The sequence below is a fragment of the Magnolia sinica genome, chromosome 6 (genome assembly GCF_029962835.1).
Source record: "Magnolia sinica isolate HGM2019 chromosome 6, MsV1, whole genome shotgun sequence".
Classification (NCBI taxonomy): domain Eukaryota; kingdom Viridiplantae; phylum Streptophyta; class Magnoliopsida; order Magnoliales; family Magnoliaceae; genus Magnolia; species Magnolia sinica.
In genome coordinates this window covers 101,410,746-101,425,114 of record NC_080578.1, presented here as the reverse complement: position 1 = coordinate 101,425,114, position 14,369 = coordinate 101,410,746, and the positions used below count along the sequence as shown (strand labels likewise).

At 39.1% G+C, this 14,369-nt stretch overlaps 1 protein-coding gene across 1 annotated transcript; it reads right to left on the bottom strand.

Moving 5' to 3' along the window:
* Window positions 1–151: 151 nt before the first annotated feature.
* LOC131249295 (small ribosomal subunit protein eS24z-like) lies at window positions 152–5,540 on the bottom strand. Its single transcript, XM_058249957.1, has 5 exons — window positions 5,410–5,540; window positions 5,255–5,296; window positions 4,964–5,134; window positions 997–1,083; window positions 152–491 (listed from the first exon to the last, which is right to left on the bottom strand). Exons 1-5 carry the CDS (start codon window positions 5,482–5,484, stop codon window positions 450–452), a joined length of 417 nt encoding a protein of 138 aa, XP_058105940.1. The 5' UTR covers window positions 5,485–5,540; the 3' UTR covers window positions 152–449.
* Window positions 5,541–14,369: the final 8,829 nt, after the last annotated feature.

The following is a 14,369-nucleotide window of genomic DNA, read 5'->3' as shown; positions in this document are numbered from 1 at the left end:
TCTAGTGTTTTGAAAATAAAGGACGTTTAATTAAAATTTTACTCAAATACAGACGGTGAAACTGCAGTATAGAGATTGTGGAATCCTAGTGAATGAGCTCAAGAAACTATGTTGGATTTTTTTTTTCTTTAATTACCTGCAACACAGCATGGACCATAAAACCAATGGACATGATGTCCCTCCCAATTTGCATATGATGGTGCATCAGCATAAAACTATTCATGCTATGATTCTATTTCTCAAAATCTCTGGCAAAGAGGGGAAGAAGACACTGCCGATGATATTAAAAAAAGTACTGCCTTAGTTACTGCTACATTTCAGTTCTTAATGCTGCATCCTTCATCAATGAAACTCAAAACCGGAAATAACATAAATCACTCAATAGATTCTTAAGTCCTAAAGCAAAAAAGGACCAAAAATAGACTAAATGGGAGAACAAGCACACTACTTCATTTCTTCTTCCCGGCCTTTGCAGCATCTCCTGCTTTCGTCTGCACACGAAACAGGAAGACAACATCAAGATGATGTTATAAAAATCACAAAAAATAACACCACCACCATTTGGTTTGAAAACCCAAAAGCTCCACTCAACTTTGGAAGTCCAGAGAATCATGTAATTTAAATAAAATAAAATAAAAAAGGAACTCAACTAGAGGGAATCAAGTCAACTCGAAATCCAATTGTGACTCATTGAGTTCTGAAAATAGGGCCTGTTTGGAATAGTGGGAAAAGAAACGAATATTTCACCAAGTTTGGATGGCAAAATATTGGGATTTCTAAAGCAACCATTAGACAAACACCATATTCCAATTCTCCCGCAAAATGAGAGCTTGAGTTCTCCATTTGCTATCCGAACGACCTCCCCTCAATAGTGCTCTTTGAAATATTGAGAAATCAACACTGGATAATCATTACAATTTTCTTCTTTTCCCGCTATCCAAAAAGGTCCCTAGAGTAATAATCACAAAACAAGGGAATAAAAAGCACTAGCTTCACCTTCTTGACACCGCGTATCTTCTTAGCCCGATTCTTCCTCTCCTTCATCTGTTTTCGTGACTTCTCCACCTTTGTGGCTAATCCGTTCTGCCAAATATCAAACCATGCCCAAATCAAGCTTCCATTAAAGATAAAACACGTGGAGAAACAGTCCAAAAGATCTCATTAACATCAACACCGTATGCATGATGAGGCACATCAATAATAGCATCCAGTTGGAAACACAACACTACTGCAGCAATTGTGTATATCAGATGATTGGAACGAAATTTCGCATCACATTGGTAGACATGCATTCAACAAGGTACATCAGCTATGGCATTAGGATGAAAAACGCATCAGTATCTGCGGAGGAGAGAGAACAACACACTCAGGCATGATATTGGTAGCATTGGCATTATATACAATATGGAAGTTCTAATAGAAGCTCTTCCAGTTTCTTCTAGTAGGTACAGGGGATGATTGCCATTCCCAGATCCAGTCTTCAAGCAAATCAAGCATATAACCAAGTTCAGTCTTACCAAACAAAATTCAGTTTGGCCAAACCTAACCAACAGCTTAGTTGCAAGAAGCAAAAACAGGAGTGGGATGAGACAAAATTAGGAATAAAAATAAACAGTGGCCAGGAATGGTTTTTAACCATGAGTTGCAGTTCGGTAGGAAGATGTGGGGTCCGTGTGTTGTACATATCACATCCAACCTGTCCATTTGATGCATCCTTTCAGGCTTTTCCCAGGGCCTGAAAATCTGCTTGACCCAAAACTGTGGCAGTCCTCAGTATCACATTCAACCTGTCCATTAGAGATGCATCCCCTCAGGTTATCCCCAGGGCCAGAAAATCCACTTGACCCAAAACTGTTGTGGTCCACGGCACAATAGACAAGGTGGGAGGGGAAGCCCAGCCTTGATTCTCATGAAAGCCCACGTGAGTTGTGGAGCAAACTGATTTGTCCTGATCCTTCACCAGGGAAGATGAAGGCTTGGACAGTCTGGAGTCTTTACACAAAGGGTGGACTTCCCCACCTGACCTTTCATTTGAGCTGATTGTTGGGCTCTAGAGGTAACGTGAGGTGATGCATCTGATGGGCAGGTTGGATACCATGAACCCATCACATGGGCCCCACTTCTGCCAACTACCAGAACAACTTGAAGTGGGACTGGTGCCACCAAAACCCACCCCTTTGAATAAAGACATGTATAAAAAAGTATGAAATTACCTTAAAATCTCTACTATCTATATAACATGAGTAGTCTAGTGCAAAATTTTACCTGCAATTAGTTTTTTGAAATGCTGATAGATGATACAGGAAAGAGTTTCGACAGAAAGGGCATCTGAGTCATTTATTTTGTCATGTTCGTGTTTGCTGTGGGCTAGATGAATTTGGCTGTTCTGACGGAAATTCACCAGCATTTTAGAATGGTGGAGACTTATCAACTCACATTTGAGACTACTAATGCATGGCTATCTGGCGCAATCCATTTTGGTGTGGGATTTTTATTTCTTTGTTTTTTTTTTTTTGAAAGGATATTTTGGCGTGGAACTTTAAAAAAAAAAAAAGATTACTGAATAATGGCGTGGAACTTGCGGAGTAAATCTCCAAAATCACCCTGATCAAGCATGGATGGTTGGAAGTAAAATGGTGAATGGTCCCAATTTCAAGGTAAAATAAGATAGTAACTATTATGTTCTCAGTGCAAATATTTAGGTGTTCTCCCATCCACAGAAGGGTTAGGGATTTGGATTGCAATGAAACTATACCAAGAGACTGTCATTTAAATAATAATAATTTTAAAAAAAAATCCTATGGAGGTGAACTTTTGTAGGGCAGCACATCAATTAAAAAAAATCCTACTTCTACAACGAACTCTCCTCTCCCCCACAATTTCCTAACAAGTAAACACAATTTCCTAAGAAGGAAAACATTTTACACTCTAGCGGAGTGTGATGAATGACAAGCAGGCATCCTAAAATGGAAAACACGCCAGATATGCATCTCAAATTAAACCATCGTCAACATCAGGACCCCAGAACAATAATAAAACAACAATTACACACTGACATAATAAATAACTGAATAATGAAAATAGTGCTGCTAAACATTAGTATATGAGGAAAACAAACTTGACTTCATATCAGTTAAAGACACATGCTAGACATCATGCGAGAACAGCACTTGACTCGAATCAGTTACAACCTTTTGAACTAGCAATTGCTATGATGCTCAGACACAAACATCAAAATGGATATGCTGATGCCAATACAACTTTCCATTTATATAAAAAAAATCAAGTATATACATAAGGATATGTATAGAAGTTCCCACTTTTAACATGCCGATCATACTTAGTCCTATGATAAATGTTTAATCCATTCTTTTAATTTTAATTTTTACTAGGGTAATTCTTTTATAATCTTTCTTACATCCTAATTTAACAAAAGGGTTGATGTTTACATCTTTTAAAGCGCGCATACATTAGGACAAAAATACAATAAAATTTTCATAATTTCACCAATAGAAGTTTTAATACAATATGTCAGTTTAAAACAGTTCCCACAAGCATTCAGTTCAGGATATCAACAGGTTGGGGGTTCAGGTCAAAAGCACATCCAACCATGGGAATGAGGTTGGATATGAGCACCATATAAGAGGCACTGGATCTGAATCTAATCATACTTGGGTTTCCCATTGGATCAGGTTTAGTGGCAAGCACATTCAGAACGTGATTTGGAGCCAAAATCGGATCCAGATCTGGGCCCAAACTTGTTGGGGCCCAGATGTGGATTCAGCTCCATACTCCATACCAAAAACATGCTTTTTAAGGTTTTGAAATACCAAGTATAATTCAATAAAGGATAAAACTTAAAATGTGTGCGTGTGGATACCTGATAGGTATATCCTTGTCGGATGGCAGACATTAACCAATTTAAAATAGCATCCGAGTTGGACCCAAATCCGACCAAATTATTAATAGGGTGTGAAATCTGAATCCAGTTCAAATTAAATCGGGGTGGAGGGATACTTTAAAAGAGTAAACATGGATCCAGGCAGCCGTTGGCAACCATATATCCAGTAGAATTATTTGTTGTGTCCGGCACAATAAGTTAAGCTTATACAAGTATCTAGGTATGCCATTGGCAAATCAAGCTACTCCAAATAACACTCCAAAAGAGCTTAAATCCATGCAAATAAATCAAGAACATCATCCTGATGCATGTAAAATGAAAGCAAGTTGACCCTTTTCCAGAAGAGCAATTATCCTCAACAGAACCCCTTTTCAGTGCATACAGAGAATCAGTTCAAACATATCACACACCAACCAACAATACTAGGTGGGTAATCCACATGTCAAGATGAACTTTCTGAAAGAAACTTCATTTGAAATGCTCAGGGCATTTGGATGTTCTCCATTTGTCATTTCCCTCGAAATTTGCAAATGACTGTTTATTTGTTGGAAAAGCTGCTCCATAAGCAGGAAGGAAAACTGTAGAGAAGAATCATTTCTGAATAGAGAAAACACAGTGTTAAGCCTTCAGAGAAATCAGGAATAATCATCTGTAGAGTCGCATGAGCATGACGGGAAAACTGTTCCGACGCATTGAGAAATGAAACCAGGAGCATCAGCTAAAGAATAGATAAAACGATTGTATTGCCCTGGCAGTGAAAGGTTTTCAAATAAAATGTCCCAAATCCCTTTATCAATAAAAAGCCCCATACTGCAGTTATAAATTAATAAAAGATTGAATCCTACTGACAGATTTCCCAGAAACAAATAACATGCAAGGTAGCACTTGCATGTTAACAGTGTAATTATGCTACAAGCATGATGATACTGAAAGGTAGAATATTGTGTGGGCACATTTTTCACAAGGATCCAATAAGAAATGGACTAACATCTTAATTACTGCATGGGAACTAAGAAATAAGCATGGGAACTCTAGACGACAAAAAATTAGACGTTTACTTACCCTGATGAGCCTGTACTTCGGCTCAAACTTCTTTGCATTCTCCACGGAGTCATAAATAAGACCAAATCCAGTAGATTTACCGCCACCAAAGTGAGTACGGAACTTGAAGACAAAAATTGAGTTTGGATCTTTGACCTCGTACATCCTCGCCAATTTCTCCTTCAACTCCACCTTTGTAAAGTTGAGAGAAATACATATATCCAGTGATGGGTGAAAAGCTCAATGGAGAAATTAAAATAAAAAATCATAGCCATGGACAGAAACAAAGTGAGAAAGGAGAAAATGTCATACCTTAGATACATTAGCTCTCCCTGGGTGGAGAACATCAATAACCTATGCCAAATAAAGGAGGTTTGGAAAATGAGGATTTCGATGTTCTTTTCTCAATAGATTCTGAAAACTTTGAAGAAAAAAGGAAACTGGATGGTGAAGAGGGGAAGACTCACAAACTGTTTCCTAGATAAGAGACGGTTGGTCATAAATTTCCTTGTACGGATGGTAACTGCCTTGGTATCTGCCATGATTCCTGTTGGTGATGTTGCTGTTGTTGCACCAAGTAGAAGCTCAGAAGCAAAGCTGGAGGGAACTATAGAAAATCAGAAAATCTACATATCTTACACAGCCCAAGCACTTGCGCATTCACCAAACAATCAAACAATCCCCACTCGCACGATATAAGGAATGTTTTTTTAGTCCAGTAAGGGCACTTTGACAGTCTGAAGGATAGTTAACAAGGGGGAAAAAAGATGAGAATTTGGGCCTGTTTAGGATTGTTTTAGATCAAATGACAGTCATATCATGATGTGTAAGGATAAAACCATGCTACCACTTATTTTCAAGGAGAATACATACATATGAGTTGGAGAGTGCCACACTAGGTCTAGTGGGAAAGGTAAGTCTTCATCAATTTAGCTAGTGTCATGCTAGGGTGGAAAGGCTCACTGAAATCAATACAACTCAGGCAATACCAAATCGTATCAAGTGATATTAAATACATGATCCAGACCCTTGACCTCATGAAGCTCAACATGGATGGTGTTGGACCAAATGACCAAATATTCACTCCGTGAAACAATCCCATTCATCCTATCAGCAGACCTCTTCCTGCTACAAGGGTCATTGTTTAACTTCTAATCTAACTACACATCATACTAAGGTCTGCGAGTTGAAACATCACTTAATTTGTCCATTGTGATCTTCATGGTGAGGCCTATTGCTTTAATGGCACTGATGTCCTACACAAGGGGCATGCTAGCTGGAAACACGTACGTTACCGCAAGTTGCTGGGGTAATTTACATGTAGGTGATCAGTTCTCTGATAAATTTGGCCCATTGACAACTGTACTTTTATAATGCCCACTTGATGAACACCGTTCACAAGGCTAGGATCATCCAATCAGTCTAAAACCTCAGATGCTACATCTGACTAGTATAATTGGCCATCTACAGCAAACCCTCCAGGCGGACAGTCCAGATACACTCTCCCCCACCACGTGTACCACAGAAGGGTCCCTATCATATCATTTTGAGTTCCTCTGTTTCGACTCAGGATCCTGCACATGCTGCCATCCACAAGGGCCACATGCTAATCGTTTGGATGCCTGTAAATGGGGGAAGTTGTAAATGATTTAAAGGGAAACCATTTACACTCTTCATTTGGATCACGTTTTTTTGCCCGTAAATGATTTACAGCATTTACCCCCATCTCATTTACAGGCAAAAAGGTGGGATTTCATTTACAAGACTTAAACAATTTACAGGCTATCCATTTACAGCCTAATGGGTATATTTTCAACGATTGGCTCTCCATTTACAGGACTTAAACAATTTACAGGCTATCCAAACATAGACAATCATTTACATGTAAATCATTTACAGCTTACAGCCAAACAGGACAGGCTGTAAATCATTTACCACTTAAACCATTTACAGGCATCCAAACGACCCCTAAAATGGTCCAATGAGTCATCACCATATAAGATCCATTATCCCGTGATCCCACTTCAGCAACGATCCTAACTATGATTTTCAGAGTCGAATGTAAGCCATTGTTAAAAAAGAAAAAAAATCATTGTTAGAAATCAACAACAGTGTTGAAGTATATGAGTTGAATAGGTTTATATAAGTAGTTGAATAAGTGTAAATAGGCAACTCATATACTCCAATAAACAGTGATGTTCACAATCACCAGTTCACCACAACAACCCATACAGCATAGTCCACAACATGGACGGTTCAGATCATCAGACCACTCAGCATGTCGGCCCCAGTGAAACGCGGCAAAGATGCAAAACGAACTTCATCGTTTCAATCGCACATTACACATAACACCGTAACAGATACAGCAACCTAGCATGGCAAAGGCGTATCGTAACGGGTCCGATATAACGGCCGCTACATCCACCAAAATCTGAAACCGGCCTGAGTCAGCTAATCCTAAAAAAAAAAAAAAGCACGCGCATACATTTGAAACGAAACCCTAGAAAACGGAAGTAAGAGAAACGAATTGGAAATTGAAAATCAAACGTTAAGGAAACACCAACAGATAAAACACTAGAAAAGAGAAGATCTCTTACCCGAATCTCTCTCTCTCTCTCTCTCCCCGCCGCTGCTTTTGAAGAGAATGAGAGAGACGGAGGTAAAAACCCTAAAAAGGCAAAGAAGGGAGATTGGGAGCGGCCAAAACCCTAAGCTTATATGAGGTTCGCTAAAGCCCACACGCGTGTAGAGTGCTGCCAATCTACACACGATCACACGTGTGCAAGGTACTGGATTGTTCCAACAGGTGGGCCACACTATTTAGATCATCTGATCTGAAGGTATGGATAGCTGCACGTGTCAACAAAAAGAAGGATGGCTGGGAAACTTGTTCCAGCCGTCCATTTGTTTTGGGCATTGTGGCCCACCTGTGGAGTAAAACAGGAGTTCTTTCTTTTTGCAGAAAAAATCTAAATGGTGTGATTGGCATGATAGAAAGCTTAGATGTCTCACTTGTATTACAATGGCACGTGTGCCTGCGAGTGTATCTGCGCGAGTATGTTACTAGAAAACCAAAAACTCCGAAATTCAATGGGCCATTTGCGCGTGTAGAGATTAGACATTGAATTCGCCCCACATCTGCCTGAATGGCATACGTGTCCGGGATCCGAGCCATTCATTGGTTGGGTCTTACATTAAGTATGATCTAAGATGGTCATTTCATCTGTGGACGATGTGTGGACGTTGGAAATTGAATGTGTCCATCTTTTAAGTGAGCGGATTGCCTGTGACGGGGCTATGTGAGGTCCGAATAGATGTCCGTGGAAAATCCACTCCGTTCATCCGTTTTGAAAGACTGCAATAAGACATGATTTTAAAATTCAGACAGATCTAGAACTTAGGTGGGCCACACCAAAAAAAAAAGTGGAAATAGCAATGTCCACCGTTGACCGTTCATAGAATTATTACCACTCAGATAGAACAAATATAATCCTGATATAAAACTTCTGTCATTGACAGGCGTTCAATCCCCACCGTTTCTAATGGTATGGCCCACATGAGTTTTGAATCTGTCTTACTGTGGTCTTTCAAAACAGACGGACGGATTGGGTTCGTCAACGACATCTCTATGGGCCCCACACAGCTCCGGCCACAGGCAATCCGTTCCCTTCTTGTAAACGGGTCAACCTGAGTTTGTAGCCAGTTCATGAACGTAGTGGGCCCACCTGATGAATGACCCATATCTGGTGCAGAACTTCCAAACAGGCACCTATTTCATGAATCAGCGTACGGTGTGCGGCCAGGATGGTGGGACCCAACTTGATGAATTTATTGTGTATCCACACCGTTCATCTGTTTTTCCATCTCATCTCATAGGATTAGCCAAAAAATGAAGCATATCCAAATATCAGGTGTACTATGATCATAGGAAACAGTGGTGATTAAATGCCTACCATTAAAAACTTCTCAGGGGCCACCGTAATATTTCCTTAGCGTTTGTTTGTCATCCAACCTATTGATAAGGTCACACAAACTGACCTAAAACTTTTGTGGCCCATGAAAAGATTTTAGTAGTAAATCACCACCGTTTCCTGTCGTATGGTCCGCCGGAGATTTGAGATTTGGATAGATACAAAAGTGTTGACTTAAATATGCGGACTCCACCTTAATGTATATGATATATCTGCACCGTCCATCTATTTTATTAGAATACTTTGCAATATGAGCCGAAAAATGAGGCAGATCCAACGCTCAAATCACCCACGTGAAAGGAAGCAATGGCCTTAATTTGTCCACTTTTGATAGTCATTTCCTTCACTGGGCCAAGTTTTTTCATCATCTAACCTGTTCATAGGTCACACAGACATGGATAAAGGGAAACACAAATATCAACTTGATTGAAACTTTTAAGGCCCTAGAAAGTTTTTAATGGTAGTCGTTGAATTCCTGCTCTTTCTGTGGTGTGGTACACTTGAGATTTGGATCTGACTCATTTTTTTTGTTCATGCCCTAAATTCAGCTGGCATAACAAATGAACAGTGTGGATAAGTCACATACATCACGATGAGCCCCATATTGATTTTATAAAATTTTCAATTTAAGTGTTAGAAAGGAAAATTGTGGTGATTGCCTAGGTAAATAATTATTACCCATTTACATGGTAATTACAAATGAGCCGAAAAATCAAACGGACCCTAAAAATGAGTTAGAAAAACAAATGGATGACATGAATATACAATGAATAAATCAAGGTGGCTCTCACAATCAGGGTTGCACCGTGTTGGGTGTGGCTGGGGCACACCTAATTAGCTCCTGGCTTGAGTTTGCAGCCCCACCCAACAACGCCGTACACACTGCCAATATAGTACACTGGTAAGATATGATCTGATTGGAAGATATACACATTTGCCTAATTGATGTCTGTGAGATCCCAACCCTATATCAGATGGGCCCTACAATGAGCATTTAAAAATGAAATCATATGGCTAAGTCATCACATTGGCCAAATGTCATTGGGGATTACTTTCACTGACCATTTCTTCTAACACACAAGTACCCACTTGATTAGTGGTTTAGTTTAAGCCCTACATGATGAGTGGGTGGGATCTTGCACAAGCTTACAAGCCCCTCCAATGTAGAGAATTTTTGGGTCGTCATCCATTCAGAAGGTTAAATTACGGTGAATTTGTTTCCGGGTTATGTATAGGCAGCTCATCACATTGAGAGGTATCATAGAATGGTGTAGTAAGGGTCCCTTTAACACTATCCCACACGTGCAAGGTGGAGCTTTACATGTGAACATACTAAGTAACCACTTTCTTTAAAAGCTCGAGGCATCATAGAATGGTGTGATAAGGGTTCCTTTAACACTACCCAATATGTGCAAGGTGGAACTCTGCATGCGAACATGTTAAGTAAGAGTAGAGGAACACTCACATCATAAACAAGCCAAGCCTACCGCTAGAGGTGTACGTGAGCTGAACCGAGTTGAGATTGGCACAGTTTGACTCGGCTCGTCCACTTGTTGACTCCAGCTTGAACTCAACTCGGCTCAGTCTTTGAGCCTGACTGGCCAGCTCAACTCAGTTCGGTCAGCAGCTCGGGTCAGTTCGAGTCGATTTCGAGCCAAGATCGAGTCGAGTTCACCTATACAGTATTTTCACAAACACATGATATACACCTTCAAAATCTCACTGTATATAAAACAACAACAATGGTTTTATAGGTATTTTATCAAACACCTTGTAAGTAACATAAAAATTAAGAAAAAAAAAGGGTATTTGTTTCATATACGTACATTCCTTGCCAACAACTACAATTCATTGAGCCATTTCATCAAACACTTGGTGAGCAACAATAATATCAACTATCTGAGTCACCAAATTGGTTCGATTTGAGTTGGGTTTTATCCGAGTCGAGTTGAGCTCAGGCAAGCTCAAACTCGATTCGAAAGTTTTTCAAGCTCAAAAAATTAGCTCAACTTAGCTCGAACTTAGTTTCGAACTGAGTTGAATCGAGCTTTTTCGAGTTGAGTCAAGCGAGCTAATCGAGCTAACTCTACTCGTGTACAGCCCTACTTGCCGCCTTGAGGAGAATATATTAAATGAGACATATTTGCTACTCTCGGAATTTCAACACTTCACTTCAACTTTAATATCATGTCAAACAACTACTTTCTTTATAGGCTCGAGCCATTGGAGGATGGTGTAACAAAGGTTCTTTTAACATTTTATTGAAGTTGTTACTTTTACCACAAGAAGAAAGATGCCGAAGGTGGAACTAGTGACTAGAGTAAGTAATAATAAGGGAGCCATGGTTGTAATATATATGGTATACAAATTAAGGATGTGATTAGGTAATTGGTACACCTCCTAGTCTGAGGTGTCTCCTTAACTCAGGGTGTGGGCTTTCTGCTTAGCACAAGATGTAAGCTTCTTTATTTCCTTCTTTTATTTTCTCTCACTAGCCTTATTAAAGTGTATCTTCAATACTACAATCAAGGATTCTCCAATCAATTAAGGACTACAATCAAGGATTCTCTAATCAATCAAGGACTACAATAAAAGTTTCCCCAATCAATCAAGGACTACAATCAAGGATTCTCCAATCAATATAGCCATTGTTTCTATCTTTGGGTGATAGTCCTTTCATGTGTAATCTTTTATATATGTGTATACATATGGATGAAAATAATAACAATTAGAAAGCTTTCTCCCAACTCTCTCTCTCTCTCTCTCTCTTCCTTAGTTTTATCTTGGTATCAGAGCAAGGTTAGTATTTTTTTTTTCTTCTTTCCCAGGGTTGATAATCTAGATTGATTTGATTTGATATGATTTGATATATATATATATATATATATATATATATATATATATATATATATATATATATATATATATATATATATATTTCTTCGGTGCCAAGATCTAGTTGTTATTTGTTTTTTTTGGTGATTTTTTTTCAATGGAGGACGACGGATCGTCCGTTGGAAAAACTGTTGTTGCACCTCTATCTTCCACGCAGTACCTCATAATTGAGAAAGAGAGTCCGACTCTCCAGATTACCACCGTCAAATTCGATGGAACCAATTAATTGACATGGGCAAGATCTGCGAAGCTCTATATTTCTGGAGGTGGGAAGATCGCATATATTACAGGGGCAGTTAAAGCACCAGATACATCAGACTTGGCAGCCGTTGAACGATGGGATTCAGAGAATTCAATTGTTATGTCCTGGTTACTTCATTCTATGAAGCCGGAGATTGGGAATACATATATGTTTCTGCAGACTGCTAAACAGATCTGGGATCTTGTGCAACGGACATATTCTCAGAAGAAGAATGTTTCCCGCATCTATCAGTTGGATGTGGAGACCTCTCAACTCAAGTAGGGGGAGAAGACCCTATCAGAGTATTATAATACTCTTCGACAAAGATGGGAAGAACTTGATCAATATTAGACTTTCGACTGGGAAAGCCCCAAAGATGGTGAGATTTTTTAAACGTTTATTGAAGAGAAGCGTGTATATCAGTTCCTTGCAAGTTTGAACCCGGAATATTAGACTGCTCGTGTGAAGATTTTGAGCAGAAAAAATGATTTTCCACTTTTAGGAGATGTGTATGCTTATATTTATTCCGAGGAAAATAGGCATTACTCTATGGGCCATGAAATGATCCAGCCTGGAGATAAAGCGGCAATTGCTGTAAACAGACAGGGTTGGAGAGCATTGGTGACACCTACAGTATCATCGTCACTTGTGTTTCCTTTTTGCCCAAGCAAAAATCAGAAGAACTCCCAGCGTTTTTGTGACCATTGCAAGAAATATGGACATACCAAACAGTTCTACTATTTTCTTAATGAGTTTCCATAGAAAGGGCCTACCTTGCCATAAGTGAATCGGAGTGCATCCTCACCGTCCACTCAGACTGCCTCTACTGCTGAGATTTCGGTTCAAAATCATACCCCTCCTGCTGCACCATCTGATCATGTTACTATATCTTGAGAAGATCTGGATCGATTCCGGGTCTTAATGGCACAGTGTGACAAAAAGACAACCACCTCCACTTTTGCACAGTCAGGTACATTTATTTCAGCGAACACTCTCTCTATTGTTCCTTCCCCATCCTGGATCATCGATTCAGGAGCATCTGATAATATGAGCGATATGCCTTCTCTTTTCCGTGCATATTCTCTTTGTTCCGGTAGAGATAAAGTTCGGTTAATGGATGGATCTCTTTCTTCTGTTGCAGGGAAATGACTCATAAATGCTGCCCCTTCTCTACCACTCTCTGATGTGTGGCATGTTTCTCAACTCACTACCAATCTTTTATCTATCAGTAGCATTACACGGTCGTTGAATTGTAGTGTTACATTTTTTCCATCTTATTGTCTTTTTCAGGATCTAGTAACAAAGAAAACGATTGGCAGTGGACATGAAGCTAATGGTTTGTATATCTTCGATGATCCGCAAACTCCAAGTGTGCTTCAACCATGTGCATTGCAGAGTCAGCTCATAGTAGCAAATAAACATCAAATTATGTTATGACATAACCGGCTAGGTCATATTTCCTTTTCATTTGTGAAGCATTTGCTTCCAGCTTTATTTTCTGGTCAATTAGTTTCTGACTTTCAGTGTGAAATTTGTCAATTGTCTAAACATTGTAGAACTACTTATCCCTTAAGTTTTAATAAAGTTAGTAGTTCTCCTTTTTCACTTGTTCCTTCTGATGTTTGGGGACCCACTCCGGTACCGTCTCTTTTGGGTTTTGGATACTTTGTGTTATTTATTAATGATTTTAGTCGTTATACCTGACTCTTTCTTATGAAACGTAAAGATGAAGTTTATTACATCTTTAAAAAATTTATTACCATGGTTCAGACTCAATTTGATACAAAGATTCGTGTGTTTTGTTCTGATAATGGAACTAAATATGCGAATTCTGGAATTCAAAAATTATGTGAAGATCATGGTATTGAGTATCAAACATCTTGTGTTAGAACTCCACAACAAAATGGTCGTTCAGAATGGAAGAATAGGCATATCCTTGATTTGGCTTGTTTTATCTCCATTGCGATGAACATTCCTAAATTTTTTTGGTCTGAAGTTGTCTTGACAGCTTGCTACATTATTAACCGCACACCTTCTAGTGTGTTAAATTTTCAAACTCCTTATTTTGTTTTTCGTCATCGTGACACAATTTATTCTTCCACTCAAGATTTTTTGTTGCGCTTGTTTTGTGCAAGATTTGGGTCAGAAACGTTCCAGACTTGACCCAAAATCTCTAAAATGTATATTTTTGGGTTACTCTAACACACAAAAAGGATACAATGCTATCATCCACCCCATCGATGGAGGTTTGTTTACAAAGATGTTTCCTTTTTTGAAAATCAGTCCTACTATTCAGGTCCAGTTTTTTCGCAGGGGGAGT

Coding starts and splice junctions, on each gene's coding strand:
- LOC131249295 (XM_058249957.1), bottom strand. CDS start 5,484: ATGGCAGATACCAAGGCAGTTACCATCCGTACAAGGAAATTTATGACC. Junction 1,084..4,963: donor CGAAGTACAGGCTCATCAGG/GTAAGTAAACGT, acceptor GATATTTGGCAG/AACGGATTAGCCACAAAGGT. Junction 492..996: donor AGATACGCGGTGTCAAGAAG/GTGAAGCTAGTG, acceptor TTTCGTGTGCAG/ACGAAAGCAGGAGATGCTGC.